At 45.7% G+C, this 25,194-nt stretch overlaps 1 protein-coding gene across 3 annotated transcripts in view; it reads right to left on the bottom strand.

The window, feature by feature from the left end:
• Positions 1-2,363: 2,363 nt before the first annotated feature.
• ANKRD27 (ankyrin repeat domain 27) overlaps positions 2,364-25,194 on the bottom strand; it is a 106,181-nt gene continuing 83,350 nt past the window's right edge. For all 3 annotated transcript variants that reach the window (XM_089667831.1, XM_089667828.1, XM_089667829.1), the window contains exons 26-29: positions 22,286-22,388; positions 20,267-20,336; positions 14,720-14,792; positions 2,364-12,352 (exon numbers count right to left, since the gene is read on the bottom strand). In XM_089667831.1, coding sequence (XP_089523957.1) covers positions 11,891-12,352; positions 14,720-14,792; positions 20,267-20,336; positions 22,286-22,388 — 708 coding nt within the window. In that variant the 3' untranslated portion in view covers positions 2,364-11,890. The remainder of the gene's footprint in view (positions 12,353-14,719; positions 14,793-20,266; positions 20,337-22,285; positions 22,389-25,194) is intronic.

Here is a 25,194-nt window from a genome sequence, read left to right as displayed (position 1 = left end):
AGACGGGAGCACTGCTGATGTGGGTGGACGTTTCTAAATGACCCCCCTGCATAAATTGCCTGGGAGCGTACTGCACCCCGATCAGTGTTTGCTGCGTCCGGACATAGATCGCTGTACAGGACCTCTGTGTGAGGTCCCGACTCATGTGATCACCGATTGGGCCACTTCCTGACATTGCTTACTACTTGTGAAATATGTGAATGATCAGAGGTCACATGATACAGGGCTATTCACAACAGTCTTGTACCATGTGACAAGCTGTGACCAATCACAGCTCACACAGTATTTCTCAATGGTTGCAGGAATGCAGCCAGAGAGAAGGGGAAATGATTGATTTTACACCCATAAAGGCTGAAAATGCAATCAGTGTAAAAAAAAAACCAAACAAGTCTACAGTGTCATGTCATGGTGACACTGTACTGCTAGGGTGACTTAAAAACAAATAAAAGTAAAAATGAGAATTTTTGGTTGTAAACTAATTTTTTTGTTTTTTACTAGAGATGGATGAATACATTTTGGCCAAGATTTATGAAATAAGACACTTCAAAGTTTTTTTGACTTTCATTTATATAGCTAAAAATCCCAGTGGTAAATACCACCAAAATAAATAAAGTTTCATCTGTCTCAAAAAAATCATTAGGTACAGTGTTGCATGACCGCACAATTGTCATTCAAAGTGTGATAGCACTGAATATTGGCCTGGACTGGAAGGGGGTGAAAGTGTCCTGACTTGAAGTGGTTAAAGGAGAGGTAGGGCCAAAACTCTTGGCCTTCTTTAGATCACAGGAGTGCACTTTGTTCTGAACTCCTTTGACCTGTTTTTAGCTGACAGCAGGCTAAAGTCCTCTGTTGCTTGACGTCACTTAGTCTGTCCAGGCTTTGGAGCGATCCCAACTTTAGGTCAGGATCCACCCAGAAGTATGACCAGCAGCTGGCTTTAAAGTGATTTCTTAAAATAAGGTATGGAGATTGGTGAGCTTGCTTTTGAATATTAGACATGAATTAACCCCTTCATACTGGCACCTTCCTGCCCTTTAAGTGTTCCAGAAGTCGGGAGGCGGGGTTTAGGGTCATGTGATGCACCGTCACGGCAGTCACATAATCGGGAAAGGTCCTGATCGAAAGAGATTGGGACCTTTCCGTACCAGACGTGTGTTGGGAGTGCACAGGGCGTGCGCTCTCGGCACATATGTCTTTTTTTTTTTTTAATAGAACACAAATGTGCGGCCGCTCGGTGTCTAGGCCCAGACGCCAGGAGGCTGCACATTTGTGTGCGGTCGGCGTGAAGAGGTTAAAAATGTTCAGTTTGTGGTGATGAGATATAGTTTTTAGTTCTGCTTTAAATAAATCTGTCTAGCAGACTTCTATGTATTTGGCAAGGCTATGCAGTGCTGAAGGTTACCATTGCCACTAAAAATTCTGAAGGAACCCCCTGCACACTTCTATGTACCCTTTCCAGCAAATTTTGCAGAAAAAAGAGATTTTTAGTTCACACAATACATCAAAGTAATCCCTTTTGGCCAGTCCTACTCTATTCTGCAAACGGGTACAAATTCCTAAAGCACCCTACAAAATCTTGTGGAAAGCTTTCCTGGAAGAATGTTATAACCACAAAGGGGAGCAACTGCCTATTAATGGCAGGGCCAGATTACCAAATAGAGTAGACAGCAGCCTAGGGGCCCCACACCATTTAGAGGCAAGAGATCAAAATATTGATTTGATCTTGAAATTGTTTACTAAAGAAAAAACTGACTCAAAGTAATTATTACTTTACATTAAAGCGGAGTTTCACTCACACTGGAAATAAGCAGCTACAAAAACTGTAACTGAAAAAAACAGCCACTTACCTGTCTCACGATCCTGTGGTGTCTTCCCTGCAGCCCGTTTCACCAGCCGTCTGGTGTTCCAGGTGCCGGCATCTTCAGTGTGGGCACCCGGCTGTGACAGCTTGCGGCTTCATAGCTGGGTGCCCACTGCGTATGCGCAAGTAACGCTGTGCTTCCTGAATGGCCCCATAGTCTTCTGGGACCTGTCATGTATCCCAGAAGACTATGGGGAGGACAACTTTGTGGGAGTGGATTACTGTCAAACCCCTGTTCCGCAGTCTCCGGTCATCTGTACCGTGTCCGCAGACTCCGGTCATCTCCTGTACCGTGTCTGTGGTCATCTATTGTATGTCTGCAGTCTCTGGTCTTCTCCTGGGCCGTGTCCGCAGTCTCTGGTCATCTCCTGGGCGCTGTCTGCAGTCCATTGGTTCAGAATTTTTTTTCTTGTTTTTCTCTTCTACAATCTAGGTGTGTCTTATGGAGCGAACAATACGGTATATTCTTGCCTATCACAACAAAGTCAAGCAGAGCCAGGAATGTGTTGCAGAATCATTTATTATGTTGAACCCTTTAGAACTTGGCACAGGTGAAGGCACATTAGAAAGAAAAAAAAAATACATTATTTAGAAAAATACACATTTATAACTTGCTCATGCTATGTGAAGAGAACTTTACTTGGTGCAAACTGAACCTGGACTACATTCATTACAAATACAGTTCACAGAGAAGGCCATGAAGTTTTACATACAGTTTAGTAATAGAGATGGCATGTGGAAATGACATTTGCCCGTGTCTTGTGTTTGGGTGTAACATTAGTAGAAATAAAAAGTGCTTTTAAAGTCCTGGGGCTTGTGGCACAGAATGGACCAGCCTTATCATTCTCATATGCACTAAGGACTACAATTTGTCTTAACTGCAAGCAGTGTAAATACTGGTATGAGCATCTTGGAGGGCTTAGACTGGGGGAGGTACCAAGCCAATCAGTGCATGTGTTGATAAAGAGCATGCTAGTAGGAGGAGAGAGCAGAGTGATAAAGGTGAGCTCAACCCTGTGCGGATTCTCTTTTCACAGGTGGGGGGGGTGGGACCATGACTGCAAATGTTCAGAAGAAGTGGGTTTAATGATGCTGGAAGTTCAAGGACATCTAGTGATAAAGTGCTGTGGAGGAAATCTCAGATTAAAGATTGATATTGCATGGGAAATCTTAGACTTTTATTTACAGTGGGTTTTGGACGCTGACAAACAAAAATGCCCTTCATACTAGCCCAGGAGAATCCGCCTTTTCAGCATGCCTTGGCTTGCAACAAGTCATATTAAGAGACTGCTCATGAACACAGAATGGTGGGACCTGTGTCCCTCAAAGAACTTCAAGACTAGGATTTTATGATGAGCATAAAGATCCTCTATTTTTTTTCCTTCTCCCTCAAGGAACACAGGATGTCATATATAGTCCAAAAGCAGTCCAGCTGAGGTGTGGAGTGGGCAACAGCAACCAATAACACATTGAACAAAAGACAATGGACTACAACCCAAGAGCCACCAAAAGCACCCGCCACCCAAATCTGATACATGAAGCTGAGCCCCCTGCCAGATATGAGGACCTGGCAACAGGACCAGAGGGGGGGAACACAGATCAACCTGATGCTCAAGACCATGAAAAAAATGTTCATCAACCAGAGAGGAATGACAATGGAAGGGAGCAGAAAACTATGGACCAAGTGAGTATCAGCACCACTCAAACGAGGCAGTAAAAACTATCTTTTAAGGGGAAGAAAAAAAAACACAAGCTAAGACAACCAACAATAAAAAGGATCAAGTCTCTTAGGAAAAAGTACCTTGAACAAAGAGCACCTACCAGCCCAAATGGAGAGGCCTAGAACTTCTACTGGCCCAACCCAATACAGGTCAAAAAATGAGCAATTCCAAGCCTAGAGACAGCCAACTTACCACAGTGGGTTTAACCAGGGAAGAACTTTGAGATGGGCTAGAAACAAATAAGATGTGTGTGGGGGGGGTGGGGGGCTCTAGTCAACCTAGAGAATCCATAGTTCAATCCCATGAAGTCAGCATGACTTAAAAGGTTAAGATGCATGGAAGCACTCCAACAAGAGTAGGCAGGAGATGGAAGGTAGCCTAACCTAACCAAGGATTAGTGAGATGGAAACCACCCTGAGGCTTTGTGCTAGGCTCACGTTCACCAGTATGCACCTCTGTGATGAACCCTAAGAGGGATTCTACTGATGCCCAATCTTACCTTATCCAGACACCAGTGAGGAATTGGGTAAATTTGGCCACAGTCATGTGTGACTGGACTAGAAGCCTCTGAAGACAAGGCGGGGATTCAGCTTCACCTGATGGATCAAAGGGAAGCGCTAATGAGGTAGACCCTACAAACATAGGTTAGCAGGATATCTGAAGGCAGTAGGGGGAAGAGACCAGCGCCAGCTCAGTGTAGCAGTAGAATTAACTTTGAATGTTTAAATAAATACACTCACAAAGGAAGTAAAGATAAAATGTATGTAGCACTACTGTGAATCCCGGCCATCAAAGGTCCTGGTCTGCCTGGTGGTGGAATTCTGCAGTCCAGCTGATCTACAGTGCTGGAGGCTCCCAGGGATTCCTGCGGAACGATATCTCAGGTGGAAGTGACATCACAATCAGACCTGATGGAGAAACGTGGCACGCACCCCTTCTTCAGGCCTTTATGAGCGTATTTCTTTTAAACATATTACAAGTTAATTCTACTGCTACACTTTGCTCTGGTCTCTTTCCCCTCCTTTGTCTCCGCTTTAGAGTTGTTTCTTGCTTTTCTGACCAAGTTGCCAAAGAAGGTACTTGAACTGGACTAATAATTTGGCATCATAGTAGACGGCTTATATCTTTCTTTCCCCTTTTTTTTCACCAATAACCCCTTTGTTTTGTTCCTGAGCTCAGTAGTGCCCTCAAGTGCACAGAGGAAGCAGCCCTGGGATCTATAGGAGAATAAGAGCTGGGGTCATCGGTTGCAGCATCCTCTGTATCTAGGTATAGACATGTTGCAACTGTATGAAAGTGATGGCGCTAGCGCAGGGTACGAGGCCATGCCACAGGTATTCACAAACCTAGGAAGCTGATGAGGGTCTGAAGGCTGGAGATGACTAAGGTAGGCAGGCAGTAGGAACAAACCAGGGATCACAGTTCCAAGGGGCTCTTGGCAAAGCAGGAGCAGCAGAAAATTGATGCTTCCCCTGAGGCTGACTGGCAATAAAGATTGCAGATGTTAACCCCTTTCACAGTGGAAAGCAGGAAATTCAAAAGGCACCCAATAGTGCAAGCAGAGAGGTAGCTCCCAGTACTCAGCCTTGACTGGCCTATACACAGAGAAAGCCTTCGGAGACTAGCACAGAGCCAAAGCCAGTATCGCTGGACTTGGAAAGCGATCTGTGGCTAACTTGTTATCCAAATGTGGTCTGTACAGTGTGTACCATGGAACCCAGTGGCCAAAGGTCACTTCCAGGCTAGCCCTATGCATCGATTTTGGGGGGGTCTGGATAACAACGATCCAAAACTAAGCTGAGAAAAGACCAAATCGGAGCTTGAATGTAGAAACAAGCTAAAGCAATGATCTAGGAGGAAATCTTGATATAATAAATGGAATGTTTTGAGAAAAAAAAAAAAAGACTAGCAAAAAATAATAGACTTCCCAGCAGAACTGAAGGAAATGAAGTCCATCCACCGAGTACACGAAAAAAAAAAAAAAAATGGAGGCATGCTGGAAGGGGGAGGGGGTAATCCTGGCATACAGATTTTTTCGTTTTTTTTCGTTTGTCAGTGTTGAATCCTTCGGCGGGCAGCAATAAAACCCACCAGTATACGACTGTGACCCTCAATGGACATAAAAAAAAAAAAAAAAAGCTAATATGAATACTTCAGTCTGTCATGGTATCAACCTCCTGCATTTCCCTGCTGAGGGGCAGTCATGGGACAGAGGAAAAGCACTCTTTGCCAATCAGGACTTTTTTTTTTTTTCGTTTTGCACGATGCTGGTGGTCCATCTTCAGTGGAGAGCAGACATCATTGTGTGCTGCCCATATCGGAAGGCTGAGGCTGCCTGCTGACTAACCTTTATTGCCAAACCACAGCAGACAGAACTCGGAGTTGGGGCTTAGAGCCCACATAAGGCCTAGAATTCCCCTTCTGCCCTAATGTGACAAGTTACATGCTGCTCTATACCAGTACTGGGCAATTCTCTCTGCTCCCAGTACTGAATGGGGGAATAAAAACAAAAACAGTCTAGGAGTCTAAGCAGGTGCGGAGGGATGCAGTTAATGGAGCATCTAAAGCCAAAACTTTCCTTTTTTCCCCCATTTTAGATAGGGGGTTACCCCTTTCCATCTCGATCGATTATCTTTGCAAAGATATATACGTGATTTTGCATTTCCAGGTAGGGGGCGCGCGTGCGCCACTACCCGCGCCACCATTTGCAGCTGTCAATCACCAGGTCCTGGCCGCTGATTGCCGAGGATCTCTGACGGGGAGAACTGTTTTGTTTACTAACAGTTCTCCTCCCTGTAAGCTCGGGCACACTGCTTTGGGTGACTGTGCACAGCACAGCCATCCAGAGCAGTGTGCTTATAGTGAAGCACACAGACACCGCCCTATATTAAAACACACCCAGTACACAGTTAACCCTTTGATCACTCTCATGTTAACCCCTTCCTGCCCAGTGCCATTAGTACAGTGCTTTTTTTTTTTTTTTTTTAGCACTGATCACTGTATTGGTGTCACTGGGAATGTCAGTGACACCAAGTCAGTCCCCCCCCCCCAGTGTCAGAATGTCCGCCACAGTCCCACTATAAGTCACTGATCGCCGCCATTACTAGTAAAAAAACCCCAAAACAATCCCAGTATATGTACCGCCATTTGTAAACGCTAGAACTTTCACGTAAACCAATTAATTTGCACGTATTGGGATTTTTAGCAAAGACATGGAGCAGGATACATTTTGCCCTAAATTTATGATGAAATTTGATTTTTTTTACTGGACATGTTTAATAGCAAAAAATAATTTTAGGTAGGGGGTTGCTTCTTCCCATCTCTAGCGGTTATTTTCACAAAGATCAGCTGCAACCTCGCGTCCAGAAAAAGCAACAACTGCTCCTGTGTGCGTCCATCTCTGTGCTCTTCTGGGGTCCCATATCATGTAACTATCTCATTACAAGTGTGCCAAAACGATGCAGACAGCATTAGAGGTCAGTTCCAGTTCTACTGGTCAGCGTTCGAGGTCAGTTCCAGTTCTACTGGTCAGCTTTCGAGGTCAGTTCCAGTTCTACTGGTCAGCTTTCGAGGTCAGTTCCAGTTCTACTGGTCAGCTTTCGAGGTCAGTTCCAGGTCTACTGGTCAGCTTTCGAGGTCAGTTCCAGGTCTACTGGTCAGCTTTCGAGGTCAGTTCCAGGTCTACTGGTCAGCGTTCGAGGTCAGTTCCAGTTCTACTGGTCAGCGTTCGAGGTCAGTTCCAGTTCTACTGGTCAGCGTTAGAGGTCAGTTCCAGACCTACTGGTCAGCATTAGTGGTCAGTTCTAGACCTACTGGTCAGCGTTAGAGGTCAGTTCAAGTCCTGCTGGTCAGCATTAGAGGTCAGCATTACAGGTCAGTTCCAGACCTGCTGGTCAGCATTAGAGGTCAGTTCCAGACCTACTGGTCAGCATTACACGTCAGTTCCAGACCTGCTGGTCAGCATTAGAGGTCAGTTCCAGTCCTACTGGTCAGCATTAGAGGTCAGTTCCAGTCCTACTGGTCGGCATTAGAGGTCAGTTCCAGTCCTACTGGTCGGCATTAGAGGTCAGTTCCAGTCCTACTGGTCAGCATTAGAGGTCAGTTCCAGTTCTACTGGTCAGCATTAGAGGTCAGTTCCAGTTCTACTGGTCAACATTAGAGGTCAGTTCCAGTCCTAGTGGTCAGCATTAGAGGTCAGTTCCAGTCCTACTGGTCAGCATTAGAGGTCAGTTCCAGTCCTACTGATCAATCGTTTTTCAATACTTACCAGCAAAGATTGCACACCGTGGACACCACTCTCTGTATCTGGAGATTATCATCACTTTCCATTGCCAGACTATCCAGGGATTTTAGATGACTGGAGGGTTGGGCTGCCCTCTGCTGCCAGTTATCCTATGTAATCCTATGAAGCCTCCTGGTCTTAGCTCCATGTCTCTGCGCCTGGAGAGCAGCGGGGGAGAAGAGGACCACGCCGGATTCGATGGAACCATAAATGCTCTTTAAAGTGGAACTTCACTCTCTCAATCAACATGGACTATTTCTAATCCTTATACTGCTAGCATTTGTAAATGGATAGAAAAGTCTATCAAATTTACTTCTTTTAACTATTTTTTTTTTTTCGTTCATTTACTTCCCGTTTTCCAGGCCTAGGCAAACAATGTCATACATCCAGGAGTCCTTCAAGAGGGGAGGGAGGGTTCTCAGCTCAGCCAATGCCCGAGCCAAGGACAGATGGATTCCAGGAAGTAACTGCGACATGAATCATCTGCCCTTATTCAAGATGGCCACTGCCAGAAATGCCAGGTGGTGTTTTTTTTTTCAAAAGGATTTCTCAGCAAAATAAAGCATGGAGACAAGGACGGGTGGAGAGGTTTGTTTTGAATAATAAACATGGATTGTAAAGCATCTTTTCCTTTGTGGTGTTCAGATGCATTGCAGGTGCACTTTAACCCCTTGGCGCCGGTGCCTCCCAGCCCTTTAAGGGTTTCAGAAGCCAGGAAAAGGGTTTTAGGGTCATGTGACCGCCACGATTCACCGTCACATGATCGGGAAAGATCCCAATCGAAAGAGAAGATTGGGACCTTTCTGAGTACCGGACGCGCTCTCAGCACGTTTTTTTTTAATTGCATGCAAATGTGCGGCTGCTCGGTGTCGAGGCCCAGACGCCGGGAGGTCGCACATTTGCGTGTGGCCGGCGCCAAGTGGTTAAGTAAGGGAAGACTAGAACCCCTCTCGGCTTCTGATTGTCATCCATTACCCTGGTGCAGGTTTTCGCTCACTTCCTGTCTGGTAAATTTATCCCCAGAACAAAAAGGGGGGGTAGAAATCTCTCCAAGAGGGTCCTGGATAGCAGTAAAACCTTACAGGGGTTCTAGTCCATTCCCCATTCTATCCAAAACCCAAAAATGTCTCGGGTACAGATACATTTTTAGACACTACGGCCCCTAAACCAGTCCAGTCCCGAAGAGTGACCTCAACCCCTCATTGTGCTGCAAAGAAAAGCATTCCTGAGCAGGCTTTTGCGGTGAGCCATTTAGCTCCGTGCCCCCCCCCCCCTTTAGGCATTGGGGAAGCACATGGTACAAATACGGGACAGACCAGGCTCTGGCTTGCTGCTATCTGGAAGAAGGAGCCCAATCAGGGCTCAGCTCCAACCATTGTTACCACAAAATACCCATTCTACTCCCAGCATCCCTGCTGCAGGTCAGTAGCTGATAGTCAGGACTGCAGTTTCATTATAATAGTGTACACCACGGGAGTCAAACCGGCGGCCCTCCAGCTGTTGCCAAACTACAAGTCCCATGAGGCATTGCAAGATCGACAGTTACAAGCATGACTCCCAAAGGCAAATGCATGATGGGACTTGTAGTTTCGCAACAGCTGGAGGGCCGCCAGTTTGACACCCCTGCTGTACATAATCCAAAACGAGACGTCGTCATAGTTCTCTGCTCAGCTGTAGGTTAGTGTAAGGTGTATGCACAGGAAAACGGATATCCACAAGAGATATGATTGAATTTAGAATGGAAGCACCACACCATAATTTGAAAGTCCGAAATTTAGGTTTACTGCATGCATATATTGTTTCCAACGCGTTTCGGGGGCTGTACCCCCCTTCATCAGGGTTGAAACAAAATTAAAAAAGGACCGAATGTACTTTTTATGTAGTTTTTGAGCTGTGATCAAGGAGGGGGTGGGGTAGAGCCCTCCAAATGCACTAGCTTTAAGATAGAAATTAAGTCTGGAATAAACATATCCTTTGGAATCCAGTATTAGGGTGTGGCCCTCCAGTTCTCCATTTACCCATCTCAGTCATGGCCGGAGATAATCCTCAGATGTGCAAAAGTTGAAAGCCTGATATGGTTACATTCTCTATATCAGTAGTCTCCAAACTGTGGCATGGGGGCCAAATGCAGCCATTTACTTGACTTTGTCCAGCCCTTGAGGCATTATTCCTCCGACTGACACCAGTGATGGGACACTATTCCTCCGACTGACACCAGTGATGGGACACTATTCCTCCGACTGACACCAGTGATGGGACACTATTCCTCCGACTGACAACAACGATGGAGCCCTATTCCTCCCACTGACACCAGTGATGGGACACTATTCCTCCCACTGACACCAGTGATGGGGTCCTATTCCTCCCACTGACACCAGTGATGGGGTCCTATTCCTCCCACTGACACCAGTGATGGGATACTATTCCTCTGACTGACACCAGTGATAGGGCCCCATTCCTCCCAATGACACCAACAAAGGGGCACTATTTCTCCCCCTATTACCAAAGATGTTTACTCCCACTGGGCATAGTCTGGCGGTCTTAAAGTTAGTAAATAGTAAACTGGCCCTTTGTGTAGAACGTTTGGAGACCCCTGACCTATATCATACCATTGGATTACATCATTCAACCAAAGTTCCACAACATCTAACCCACACTTTGAGGCACCAATAGAAGGGGACCCTCGATATGTTTTGCTTTTTTGTCATCTTTACAATTAAAGTGATACTAAAAGGTTTTTTTCTGTTAAGATAACTTACCTTCTCTGTGCAAGGTCCTTTACCTCCTCTTTAGGCAGTCCTCTTCTAGCGCTGTATGTGTCTCCCTCTTCTGAGTGCCCCTTTAGCAAGCCGGGTACAAAGGAGTAACCCATGCTCGTAGAGTCCCAAGCCGAGCTTTGCGCGTCCATAGACACACATAGCATTAGTAAGCCACGCCCCTGCTCCCTACTCACAGGAGATTGACAGCAGTAAGAGTCTGTGTCTCCTGTGAAAAAATGTGAGGGGAGTGGTGCTACAGCTGAGACAATGGCGGAGTGGTGATAGGAATCAGGGAAGTGTTTAGGGATTGGGGTGGGTAGGATGGGTAGAAGGGTGTTTTTTTACCTTCAGGAGGGCAAGGGGTTAAACACTTTGTGCATAACATGTCAAGGTTCCTTTTCTGTTGATGTATGTTTGCCTGTACATACGATTTACTCTTAGATTGTAAGCTCCCAGGATCAGAGCCCTCCTATCCCTCTTGTATTGAACTGTATTGTCTCCCGTTATATTGTAAAGTGCTGAGCAAACTGTTGGCGCCATAAATCCTGTAAAATAATAATAATATATAAATCCTGTATAATAATAACAACATAAAAGCCGTGGCTGAGAAGAGAACTATGTGGACCGATCGGTTTGGATTGTCACTGTGCATGTCGGGACCGGGCAAGATTCCCGATCTGCAGTGTCTTGTTCAGGGGCGGACTGACCATTTGGAAACTCGGGCACTGCCCAAGGGCCCGGGGTCAGTAGGGGGCCCCATGAGATGCCTCTGGTACCTTTTTCATAGGCTTTTTAGAGTTTGGGCAAGGACACAGGGGCCCCATGATCCCCTATTGCCCGGGGGCCCCATGAGTTGTCAGTTCGCCCCTGGTCTTGTTGTTTGTAGAACCATCTCCCTTGCTGCAGCAAGAATGGTTTATGTAGAATAGGGAGTGTGTGTTCATTCTGTTTGATGAAAACTCGATCTCTATAAACATTTGCAGGTAACCTCTCTTTCTCAGATTTTAATTATCTTTGCACAATCATCTACATAATACTTTGTTCTGTGAAATCCCCATCTTGCAAAATCATATAACAAAACCACCACATTCCCTGGGTGAACCTCAGCAGCAGATAAGTGAGCCCTACAGCTTAGTCCTTCAGCTGTTGAGGAACTACAGGCCCCAGCATGGCCTGATAATGCTTTAGCTAGCAGTTCCTCAGACACCGGAGAAGCGCAAGTTGTCCGTCAATACACTTGGCATTGAAGTGTCATACCGCCACAGTGCTAGGTATTGAGCCCGCTGCAGTCTTCTTGGTCGGGACCATCGCAGGGGCTACTAGAATCCACAACAGACCAGGAAGATTCTAGAGCTAAGGTACAAGCTACGCAGCAGCATTCAGGCCCCCCGGAGCACTCGAGGTCATCGACTTTCGGGGCGTCGCCCGCAGCTTCTGAGCCCGTAAGCGATTTCATGTCAGACAGTTCTTGGTTGCGCACCTCGTCGTCGGAGTCCTGCCTGAACGTTTCGGATAGAGGAGAGCTGATATCAGTCACCGTGTCGCTGAGGTCGCTGGTGGTCTCCTCGCTGTCTAGTGCGCAAGCTACGTTTAGGCTGTGCCTTCTAGCTATGAACTTGATGGCCTTTACCGCCAAGTCCAGCTCGTCTGCTTTACAGCTTTCTGTGAATTCGATGCAACCTCTGATGTCGGATGTCCCCTGACTGTCTTCCAGTCTGCTGATGGAGAGCTGGAAAAGAAAAAAGGGAAAAACTTAGAGCGGTTAAAGTGAACCTTGTGAGTGGATGCTACTGGCCCCCTTCCAAAAATACTGCATGCCCAACTGCTACAGTCTGAGGCTGCATTCACACTTGAGCGTTTTGAAGCTCCAAAAAAAAGCTCAAATTTAAAAAATCGACTGTTCTGTATGGTGCCTGTTCACATCTGATACACGAACAGGCACCATGGAGAACAACTGATTTTTTTTAAGTTTGAGCGTTTTTGGAGCTTCAAAACACTGAAGTGTGAATGCAGCCTTAAAACCAACTCAGGCACTTCCCCAAGTCCACTGTCAACTCCCTAACACCAGCTCCCCCCCATTTGTTTGGTTAATTGTCCACCATACCCTTTCAATTGATCCACTTTGCACATGGCGGCAGTCATTTTTACCCAATACACATGCGCTGTGTTTTTGTACAGCAGCTAAATGACACCACTGCAATGACACTCCTATCTCAGTGCAAGCCTGTGGAGAGAGGGAAGCCAACGGACGTGACTTACAGCGGAGCTCCACCCGAAAGGGGAAGTTCCGCTTTAAGCCTTTGTACCCGGCTCCCCATTAAGCATTGCCACCTGGGGGTGGAGCAGGTACCCAAATTTGACAGGTACCCGCTCCCACTTCCTCTGCGATCGCCTAGGCCAGTGGTGGGCAACCTTTTTTTTCAACTGAGCCAAATCTCGCCAAAACCACGATTGAAATTTATTTTGAGAGCCACATTAAACTGAAAATACATAGGATGGTACACTGTTTTTAGTTTCAATAAGTTTTTATAGTAATTCATCCCCCATAGTAATTCATCCCCCATAGTAATTCATCCCCCATATAGTAATTCATCCCCCATATAGTAATTCATCCCCCATATAGTAATTCATCCCCCATAGTAATTCATCCCCCATATAGTAATTCATCCCCCATATTAATTCATCCCTCATATAGTAGTAGTAAGTAAGTAGCAAGTAGTAAGCCAAGTCCCCCCTGTGTCAATTCACTTACCTTTGCTCCGCGCGTTCCTCTCGCCGTGTTCCCCACGCCGTTCCGGTCTTCAGGGCGGACTGTGAGAGGAGCCTAGCTCCCCTCACGTTCGTCACGCTGCCCCGCCTACACACATCCTGACAGCCAATCACTAGCTATCAGGATGTGAGTGGCAGCGAGACTGGCCAATCATTGCTGGGCTAGCTGCAGAGTCCTCGGCCGCCCGAGAGGAGGGAGGGGAGCGGGCGCCCGGCACACAGAAAAGCCGCATTAAAATGTGTAAAGAGCCGCGTGTGGCTCGCGACCCGCGGCTTGCCGACCACTGGCCTAGGCGATCGGAAGCGGAAGTTGCCCTCCCTTCCCATAGTCTTCTGGGAAACGTGACAGGTCTCAGAAGACTACAGGGCCATTCAAAAAGAGCAGAGCTTCTCACGCTTGCGCAGTGGGCACCTGTCTGTGAAGCTGCAAGCTGTCACAGCCGGGTGCCCACAGTGAAGATGGCAGCACCAAGGAGAGATAGGCACAACATAACGTGCCCATCAGAGTTCCCCCTGAACATCATTATGCTCCCTGTAAATTTCTTTGAAGTGCACATATACATACCTTGAGGGCAAGTGGGAGCTGGCAGAGGTAGCGAGCTGCAGGGGCGGGACCTGTGCCAAAAACCTTGTTAAGGGGGCGGGGAACAACCATGACATCACGCTATACCCTGCTGTCAGGCCAGCAGGGCGAGCTGCAGAGGGTGGGGAGCACACATGACATCATTGGTTGCTGGGATGCCTGCGGTTCCAGGAACCAATGACTGCTCAGTGGCGAAGTTGGCCAGTGTAGACTGGCAGGCTGACAGCCCAAGCAGGAGCGCGCTCAGTCTGTGTTTGGACCGTGGTCGGCCATTTAATGATGGCTCGTCTATAAAGTCCTAATAGCTTATTAAATTCACCACAGGACAAACACAACAAACGCTGAACTCCGGGATAATCATCTAAATACATTCGTCGTGTATTCTTCTTTAAATCTCGGTGTGCTTTGTGTATTTCTTTCACATCTGTGCAATAATCCAGAGTGAGACTTCCTGGAATAAAAACCGCTTACTACTGCTCTCTCCTTATGCAAAGTGACTGGTCTGGTCTCCGCCCCCTCCTGTAGTGTTCTGCAGGCAGGTAGGTGGGGCCTACCAGGCTCCTCCCACTATTGCCCAAGGCTATGTGATGATGTCACTGCCACATTTACAAGGTAATATCTTAGGTTGCAAAAAGTATTTGTTGCACACAACATACATTTATATCCTTTCTGGCTATTGAATTAATTTTTGTGCCCAGGGTTCAGCTTTAAGATTTACAAACACATATTAATGAGTGTCCATACCTGATTTAATAAATCTTCATCAAAGTTTGGCATACTTTTATCCCTGCGGATTGGCTTTTTTGTGCTTGTGCATCTGCAATTCAAAAACAGAGAGAAATGGAAGTCTGTGCAGCCCTATGTATATAAAGAGGTAACCCATAAAGCAGACATTCTTCATGTGACTGCGACTCTTCAGGGGTAAATCCAAGGCGAACTTATTAGTAAAAATATTACCTACGAATCCCCCATGTAGTTTAGGACAGCAGAAGAAACACGATTAACATTGCTTTAACCTAATAGAAATTACTAAGCTGTAATGATCAGGATTCCTTATATCAATTTTCAGTGGTGCGCCGAAATGAAAAATCTGGTGCCGAAACTGATACCGAAAATTCAGAATGCATGTGGCCGAAACCGAAATGTCTGCATATGTGGGGGTGGGGAGGCTCAAATGTACTTTTTGCATTTTTAAAAAAAAAAACTTTACTGTATATTTTTTTTTTAACCACTTCCTGTCTGGTCCATATATATATATATATATATATATATATATATATATATATATAAATAAACAGCCGGACGGAAGCAGTGCAGGGGCAGGTTGCCGTTCATAAACGGTGCCCGCCATTTTAGCCTGTGCGCACTCCCTGGGGGCGCGCGACACCACGATCCAGGGTCTGCTGGGTCCACTGATCGCTGTACTTCTGTGTAAAGTCCCGATCATGTGATTACTGATTGGCCAATCAGTGATCACATGAATAGTTATAAGCAAGATGTCACTCCTGACGACATTGCTTACTACGTGTGAAATCTGTGAATGATCACCAAGATCACATGATACAAGGCTATTCACAACAGTCTTGTACCATGTGACAAGCTGTGACCAACCACAGCTCTCACAGTATTTCTCAATGGCTGCAAGAATGCAGCCAGAGAGAAGGAGAAATGATTGCTTTTACAGCCTTTATGGGTGTAAAAGCAATCAGTGTAACAAAAAAAAAAAAAAAAAAAAAATCTTCCTCACCCCTCACAAGTAGTACAGTGTCACCATGATGACACTGTACTGCTAGGGTAACAGTATGTTTAACCACCTCCCATTCGGCTGTTGTATATAAACGGCCAGACGATGGCAGTGCAGGGTCGGGTGGCCGTTTATAAACGGCCTCCCCGCCCCCTGCTTGTGTAGCACCGCAATCCAGTGCCCGCTGTGTCCTCCGGACACAGTGGAACACCGATCTTCGTATGGGACCTCTGTGTGAGGTCCCGATCATGTGATCACTGATTGGCCAATCAGTGATTACATGAATAGTAATAAGCAAGATGTCACTCCTGAGGACATTGCTTACTACGTGTGAAATCTGTGAATCATCACAGAGGTCACATGGTACAGGGCTATTCACAACAGTCTTCTACCATGTGAGAAGTTGTGACCAATCACAGCTCACAAAGTATTTCTCTATGGCTCTAAGAATGCAGCCAGAGAGGAGAAATGATTGCTTTTACAGCCTTCATGGGTGTAAAAGCAATCGGTGTAAAAAAAAAAAAAATCTTCATCACCCCCCACAAGTAGTACAGTGTCACCATGACACTGTACTGCTAGGGTGACAGTATGTTTATAAAAACAAAAAAACCCAAATAATAATATAAAGAAAAAGTAAAACGTTTTTTGAAGAATTATAATTTTTGGTTATAAACTAATTTGGGTTATTTTTTTTTTTACTAAAAAGATAGCTGAATACATTTTGGCCAAGATTTACGAAAATTTTATAACAAACTTTTTTTTGAAAATTTTTGTACTTTTTCATTCATATTGCAAAAAAAAAAAAAATCCCAGTGGTGAATAAATACCAACAAAATAAAGTTTTATCTGTCTCAATTCATATGGGTACAGTGTTGCATGACCGCGCAATTGTCATTCAAAGTGTGACAGCGCTGAAAGCTGAAAATTGGCCTGGACTGGAAGGAGGTGAAAGTATCCAGACTGGAAGTGGTTAAACTTATGATATTGCTATCACATAGGGGACCGATAGTCCACTATGTGATAGCATATGAGTGACAGGTCCTCTTTGTAGGGGAGAAAGCAATGTGTGCAAAGAGGGGGCAGGAGAGGAGCCGTGTATATAGTGAGGGAGCAGTGTATACACTCAGGCTCCCTCGCTGGCTGCCCCTATGCCACTGCCGGTTTTTAAATGTAATTACCGGCTTTTTTTTTCCTTGCTAAAGCTCCAAGAATGAGCTGTCATCCTCTGCTCTGATAAAGGAAACTAACCCCGCCCCTTAGTTTCCTTTAGTGGAGTAGAGGGTGACAGCTCATTCTTGGAGCTTTAGCAAGGAAAAAAGCAGGTAATTACATTTCAAGACAATGCCGGTGCTGTCATCCTCTCCTCCTTTAAGGGGCAGGGACACCCAGTGACATTACCCAGTGACCCCCCCACCTCTCTTAGCGGAGGAGAGGGTGACAGCTCATTCTTGGAGCTATAGTGAAAGGGGGGAAAAAAAGCCGGTCACGACAGTGACATTTAGTAGTATCTCACTATGTACACGGCTCCTCTCCTGCCATTCTCTGCCAACCCTCATGCAGTACACATACCCCCCTATCGGCGAAAATTTTCCTATCGGCTCGGCTATTTTCGGCCAATGTTTTGGCCGCCAAAATTTTGGTGCATCCCTATCAATTTTTATTCTAAAGTGTATGTATAGCCAAAACTTTTCCTCTAGATTGGACAGAATATGAAAAACTTCTGTTGGTAAGTCCCATTGGGGGAGAGTTCCTTTCATTTCCTGTCCTAAAGCTAAAGCCGGAAGTGAGAGAAAAGCTCTTCAAAGACAGGGAAATCCACACGCAGGCATACTATAGCTCAGCCTTTCTGAACCAGGGTGCCCAGGCACCCTGGGGTGCCTTGAGGTTTCTTCAGGGGTGCTTTGGCAAAATGTCTAAAAATTGCCCACAACTTGTATACAAGCCAGCGGGTGGAACAAGCCGGCCTTTTAGTTACACAAAGCCACAGGTTTTCATTGTGCACCATTACGACCTTCCAGCCGCCGGCGTCCTGACAACCAATGACATCATCAGTTGATAAGGAGGGTGTCAGCTGCCTGCACAGAATCCAGGTTTGACCCTCCCCCGCCCCTCTCCATCAGTGCTGGGGTCACATTAGCACAGTGATTGAGAAAAACTAAGGGAGAAAAGAAACAATGGAATACTAGTCAGTACCAGCATGCAAAAGTGTATTTACTTTGGAAGAATAAATCATCTCTAGTGTTGGGTGTCCTATGTGTGTGGATGTTGCTGTGTTATATAGAACTTAGAATAGTTTTTCACATTTTAGAATGGGGTGCCCTGTTAACATTATGGACAGTCTAGAGGCACCCCATTTTAGAATACAGGCAGCAAAAAAATCTGAACGAGATTCTAACAAGCAGGTCCTGCGGTCAGAATACAATGTCCCAGCGACACGGATAACCACACACGGATTAGCCCAGTCCCTGCTGAACCAGACAAATTTTTAAGTGTGTATGGTGTGCTTAAGTGTGCAGAACAGTTTTGCCTGACATTAGAATATCATTGACTGCATTGGAATGGGCATGCTGAATACACTGCAGTATACAGTGAAGGAAATGCGTATTTGATCCCCTGCTGATTTTGAATGTTTGCCCACTCACAAAGAAATGATCGGTCTAAAAATCGAATGTTCGGTGTATTGTAACACTGAGAGACAGAATAGAAACACAAATTTCAAAAGAAATACATGTCAAACAAATGATGCACTGATTTGCATGTTCATGAGGGAAATAAGTATTTGATCCCCTATCATTCAGCAGGATTTCTGGCTTCCAGGTGTAACAAGCTGAGATTAGAGATTAGCTGAGGAGTGCTGCTAATCTCATTGTGTTCCCTGTATAAAAGACACCTGTCCACAGGAGCAATCAGACAATCAGATTCCAAACTCTCCACCATGGCAAAGACCAAAGAGCTGTCCAAGGATGTCAGGGACAAGATTGTAGACCTACACAAGGCTGGACTGGGCTACCAAACTATGGCCAAGCAGCTTGGTGAGAAGGTGACAACAGTTGGTGCAATCATTCACAAATGGAAGAAACACAAAACAAGTGTCAGTCTCCCTAGGTCTGGTGCACCATGCAAGATCTCACCTCGCGGAGTGTCAATGATCATGAGAAAAGTGAGGAATCATCCCAGAACTACACGTGAGGATCTTGTCAATGATCTCCAGGCAGCTGGGACCACAGTCACCAAGAAAGCAATTGGAAACACACTACGCCAACAAGGACTGGAATCCTGCAGTGCCCGCAAGGTCCCTCTGCTCAAGAAAGCACATGTCCAGGCCCGTCTGAAGTTTGCCACTGAACATCTGAATGATGCAGAGGAGGACTGGTTGAAAGTGTTGAGGTCAGATGACACCAAAATCGAGCTCTTTGGCATCAACTCAACTCGCCATGTTTGGAGGAGGAGGAATGCTGCCTATGACCCCAAGAACACCATCCCAACTGTGAAACATGGTGGTGGAAACATTCTGCTTTGGGGGTGTTTTTCTGCTAAGGGGACAGGACAACTGCACCGCATCAAAAGGGACGATGGACGGGGTAATGTACCATCAAATCTTGGATGAGAACCTTCTTCCCTCAGCCAGGGCATTGAAAATGGGTCCCGGATGGGTGTTCCATAATGACAATGACCCAAAACACACGGCCAAGGCAACAAAGGAGTGGCTCAAGAAGAAGCACATTAAGGTCCAGGAGTGGCCTAGCCAGTCTCCAGACCTTCATCCGATTGAAAATCTGTGGAGGGAGCTGAAAGTTCGAGTTGCCAAACGTCAGCCACCAAACCTTAATGACTTGGAGAGGATCTGCCAAGAGGAGTAAGCCAAAATGCCTCCTGAGATGTGTGCGAACCTGGGGGCCAACTCCAGGAAACGTCTGACCTCTGTGATTGCCAACAAGGGATTTGCCACCAAGTACTAAGTCATATTTTGTGAAGGGGATCAAATACTTATTTCCCTCATGAACATGCAGATCAGTCATCATTTGTTAGACATGCATTTCTGCTGAATTTTTTGTTGCTATTCTGTCTCTCAGGGTTACAATACACCGAACATTCGATTTTTAGACCGATCACTTCTTTGTGAGTGGGCAAACATTCAAAAATCAGCAGGGGAAAAATACTTATTTCCTTCAAATTATAGCTGCACCATCCTCCTACATGACTGGCAGAGCCTTTCACCTCTCACACTAAGTCTGCCTCGTGCTGCTCATATATGTGAGAAGACCATCTGTTTGCATGAAAAATAAGCCACTTTTATCGTTTCCCATTATGCTTAATGGACAAATCCTCCACAAAGGCAATCCCCAAATCTTCTCTGTAAAGCACGTGTAATGGGAGAGTGGAAGGCAATGGATTACAAGGCAAGGGCAAATAGCCCTTTAACCTCCATTTAACAAAAGAACATTACAAAAGCATGCTAAGCAGTCTCTAAGAGCAACTTTACTGAAAAACTAACACAGTTCTGTGAAGGAAGAAAGTGGGTTGGTGGTTGGGGTAGCAGAACTTACTTGGGTTGCGTAACATCACTCCGTCCAGGTGAAGAAGGCGATTCTGAGCAACTCAAGCTGGAATTTGCGGCTTGAAAAGAAGATACATTTCGGATTAAATTAATTGCGTATTTACAAACTGGTCACAATCTCTGCGATCCTTGAAGACTCTGCTCCTTCCTCTAACTTTCCTCTCCTGAAATACTCTGCACTGCTGGAAGACTCTGCACCTTCCTCCATCTAACTCTCCTCTCCTGAAATACTCTGCACTGCTGGAAGACTCTGCACCTTCCTCCATCTAACTCTCCTCTCCTGAAATACTCTGCACTGCTGGAGGACTCTGCTCCTTCCTCTCTAACTCTCCTCTCCTGAAATACTCTGCACTGCTGGAGGACTCCGCACCTTCCTCCATCTAACTCTCCTCTCCTGAAATACTCTGCACTGCTGGAGGACTCTGCACCATCCTCCATTTAACTCTCCTCTCCTGAAATACTCTGCACTGCTGGAGGACTCTGCTCCTTCCTCCATCTAACTCTCCTCTCCTGAAATACTCTGCACTGCTGGAGGACTCTGCACCTTCCTCCATTTAACTCTCCTCTCCTGAAATACTCTGCACTGCTGGAGGACTCTCCTCCTTCCTCTATAACTCTCCTCTCCTGAAATACTCTCCACTGCTGAAGGACTCTGCTCTTTCCTCTATCTCTCCTCTCCTGAAAAGCTCTGCACTGCTGAGTGTATCCTACTCTTCTGAAATACTTTGCACTGCTGGAGGACTCTACTAGCTGTGCTATGCAGAGCCATGCAAAGCAGTGTGCTCGAGCTGACAGGGAGGAGAACGGTTAGTAAACAAAACAGTTCTCCTCCCCATCAGAGATACTCGGTAATCACTGGGAGCCGGCGAGTAATCACCGGCCAGGACCCGGTGCTTGACAGCTGCGAATGGTGACAAATGCAAAATCACGTATATATCTTTGCAAAAACAACTGATAGAGATGGGAAGGGGTAACCCCCTACCTAAAATAGGGGGGGGAAAAAAAAAAAAGTTTTAGCTTTAGATGCTCCATTAACTGCATCCCTCCGCACCTGCTTAGACTTTTTTTTTTTTATTCCCCCCTTCAGTACTGGGAGCAGAGAAAATTGCATGCAAAGCAGTGTGCAGGAGTTGACAGGGGAGAGAACTATTTTGTTTACAAACAGTTCTCCCCCCCCCCCCCCGTCAGAGATGCACAGCAATCACCGGGTGCCAGCGACTAATCACCGAACTGGACCTGGTGATTGACAGTCGTAGCCGCAAATGGCGGCGTGGGTAGGGAACACGCCCCCTACCCAGAAATGCAAAATCACACACACACATATAGATATATATATATATCTATATGTGTGTGTGTGTATATGTGATTTTGCGCACCCGTGCCGCCCTGTAGCAGTACTTCTGCTATAGGGTGGACAGGAAGCGGTTAAATATCTACCTCTGCTCTCCTGAAATACTCTGTGCTGCTGGAAGGCTCTGCTGCTTCCTCCATCTAACTCTACTTTTCAACTGAAGGATGTCGAGTGAGAGGGTGCCATCAGGGCCCCTCACTGATCAAATTTTGAACCAGAGAATATTCGCTCAAGGAATGCTTGATTCTACTCTGTACTGCTGGAGGACTCCTTTGTCTACCTGTTCTCTGTCAAAATATTCTGCGATGCTGTAGCACTTCTTTTATCTTCTATCTACCCTTCCTCTCCTGAAGTACTCTGAACTGCTGGGGACAGAGGTTGTATTACATATAATGTGCTGCAGCCCACCACACACCCACGATATAAAAATAGTTCTAGATGATCCATACACGGGCAGGGGCGGACTGACCATTTGGAAACTCGGGCACTGCCCGGGATCAGTAGGGGGCCCCATGAGATGCCCCTGGTACCCTTTTCATAGGCTTTTTTGAGTTTGAACAAGGACACAGGGCCCCATGATTCCTTATTGCCCAGGGGCCCCATGAGTTGTCAGTCCGCCTCTGTGCACGAGTTCCCCTTCTTAAACAGCAAACTTACATTTCTTTCTAATATGCTGCGATTGCTCCAGTGATGCCACTGACCCGATATTAGCTACTGCACTGTGGAGTGCAGAGAGAAGAAGCTGTTTGATTTTGGTGTTCTAAAAAGGAAAAAAATTCAAACAATAAAGCATGTCCATCAGTGGAAATAGTCATTTTAAATAAACAAAGAAAAAAAAAAAAAAAAAAAAAAGTACAGTATATTTAACACACACAAACATGTACATAAAGCCCTGGTTCACACCAGTGTGATTTATCATGCCACTTGACAGTGGCTTGTCGTGTAGGAAAGTTACGTTTTCATTTTAGGAGAGACCAATGCACCTTAACCTCCTCGGCAGTCTGATTATTTCCGATTTTTTGTGCTGAAAGCGGTACCATTTTTTTTGCATGGAAATATGTAGTTTTTTATTGTAGGCCTGTAATTTTCAGGAATAACTCACTGAAATCTGTCCGAACAAGAGTCTAGTAAACATCCCGGATAGGATAAAATTTGAAACACGAAATCATAAATTATAATTTAATAAAAAATCATAAAAAATAATAATATAATAATAATAAATTTAATTCAATAATATAATCAAACCAAAAACACTGAAATTTGAAATACAGAGGCAAATTCGCACATCGCTGAGCAAAGTCGCAAAATCGTTTTCAGTGTCTGATGAGGAATTTCCCCCACGAATCATTATCACTCAATTCTGCAAGTGGTTCTGATTTACTATCGCTGTTCTCTAGCCGGTCTAAAACCGCTTTTGACGTAAAGGGACGCTTTTTGGACGTCATGGACTTTTCTAAGTTTCCAGGCAGAAAGAACAGTCAAAATGCAGGCAGGGGACAGGACAAAGCAGTAGGGACAAACTATATGTGAAATGCATTGAAACAGCAATGTTTTACTATGTAATAATCATTTTTTAAAAAAATGAAATTTTTTAAAAATTTAAAATTTGCCGCCGTCCCGACGTCACAGGGACCGGAACACGGAAGCCGGATGCCGGCATCGGCCGGATGAGATGGCCAGGGACGCTGCAGGGGACACATCGCGGGAGCGAAGGACAAGGTAAGTGCTGCAGGGACTCCCTGAGCAACGCCGCATGGTAAGCCCGAGTGTAGCTCGGGGTTACCGCTCTTGGTACTCAAATTTTACCCCGAGCTACACTCGGGAATACCGCTAAGGAGGTTAAAGTAGTTTTCTAATAAGTTGAAGGTGAGGGAATAATGACCCAGAAAGCCACAGCATGAGACTGTGGCTAAAACGATGTATCTCATCGCTTTCTCTCTGAAATTTAACAACAGCAGTGTGCGCCAAACACATGGAGAATACAACAGGCTTTAATCTTTTTCCCTCTAGAGGATTTACCCCCCCCCCCCCTTCCTGACCAGGCCATTTTTTAGCATTACAGCGCTGCGTTACTTTGACTGACAATTGCGCAGTCATGCGACACTGCACCCAAATGAAATAATCCTTTTTTTCCCCCACAAAAAGAGCTTTCTTTCGGTGGTATTTGATCGCCTCTGTGGTTTTTATTTTTTGTGCTATAACCAAAAAAAGACTGACACTTTTGAGAAAAACAATATTTTTGACTTTTTGCTATTAAACATGTCCAATAAAAAAACTTAAAAAATCAAATTTCGTCGTAAATTTAGGCCAAAATGTATTCGGCGACATGTCTTTGCTAAAGAAAATCCCAATACGTGTAAATTAATATGTTTGTTTCTTCACTAGTAATGGCAGCAATCAGCAACTGTGGGACTGCGTTGGGAATTCTGACACTGGGGGGGAAATGGACTTGGTGTCACCGACATCCCCAGTGACACAATACATTGATCAGTGCTAATAAAAAGCACTGACACTGTATTAATGGCACTGGGCAGGAAGGAGTTAACATCTGGGGCGATCAAAGGGTTAACTGTGTGCTGTTTCACACTATGTGCTGTGTGTGCTTTCAACTGTAAGCACACTGCTATGCAGAGCCATACAAAGCAGTGGGCAGGAGCTGACAGGGGAGAGAACTGTATTGTTTACATACAGTTCTCTCCCCCGTCGGAAATACTCGGCGATCACCGGGTGCTGGCGAGTAATCACCAGCCGGGACCCGATGATTGACAGCCGAGGCCGCGAATTGCGGCGCGGGTAGGGTGCGCGCGCTTTCCCTTCCTCGGAACTGCATAATCACGTATATATACACGTGATTTTGCACCCCCCTTCCACCCTGTAGCATTTCTGCTATAGGGCGGACGGGAAGCTGTTAAAGATAATCCGTCACTTTGTCCAATCAGGCCACCCCCCACGTGCTGATATGCACATTCCCTATGCTCCTCTGATGGTTTATCTGTCTGTCAGTGTCCTTGGAAACATACAGTACTTCTGGGTATGGAGGAGCATGTGACCTCCTCCTGTTACTAGCCAGGATAGAGTGCTCTGGTCTGAGAGGCCAATTTCTGGACCCAAATACGGTCACAGCTTACATAGAGGTTAAAACCAGGTCTCGGACAGAGAAATTAAGAGGCAGGGTATTGCCTCTTTATACACAATTAAGCCCCGTACTCATGGGTCGACTATCGGCCAGATCAATAGAAACCGGCCAACATTCGGCCCATGTGTACACCTGCCTGTCCGGCCTGCTTCTGTAGCATGGGCATGCTGGAAAACCAGCATTCGATCACTGCGGACAGCCCAATGGATGTCAGAGCTGACTGGTGTGTTATGGAGGGGGCAGTCCCCCTGTCAGTACATAACTCAGTGGGGAGATCGTTGTACTGACATCGGATAGTTAGTACAGCAAGCTCCTCTCGAGCTCTTCAGTTTTTTTCGTTCAGCCGCTGGGTTGAACAAAACAAAACAAAAAAAAAAAAAAGAAAACTGATGATGTGCACCCAGCATAAGACTGCTGTCAGTAGAAGAAT

Source organism: Staurois parvus, unplaced genomic scaffold (genome assembly GCF_062004578.1).
Source record: "Staurois parvus isolate SC_StPar_1 unplaced genomic scaffold, SC_StPar_1.0 ptg003601l, whole genome shotgun sequence".
Classification (NCBI taxonomy): Eukaryota; Metazoa; Chordata; class Amphibia; order Anura; family Ranidae; genus Staurois; species Staurois parvus.
The sequence above is the reverse complement of the archived record's forward strand: the minus strand, read 5'-3'. Positions and strand labels throughout refer to the sequence as shown.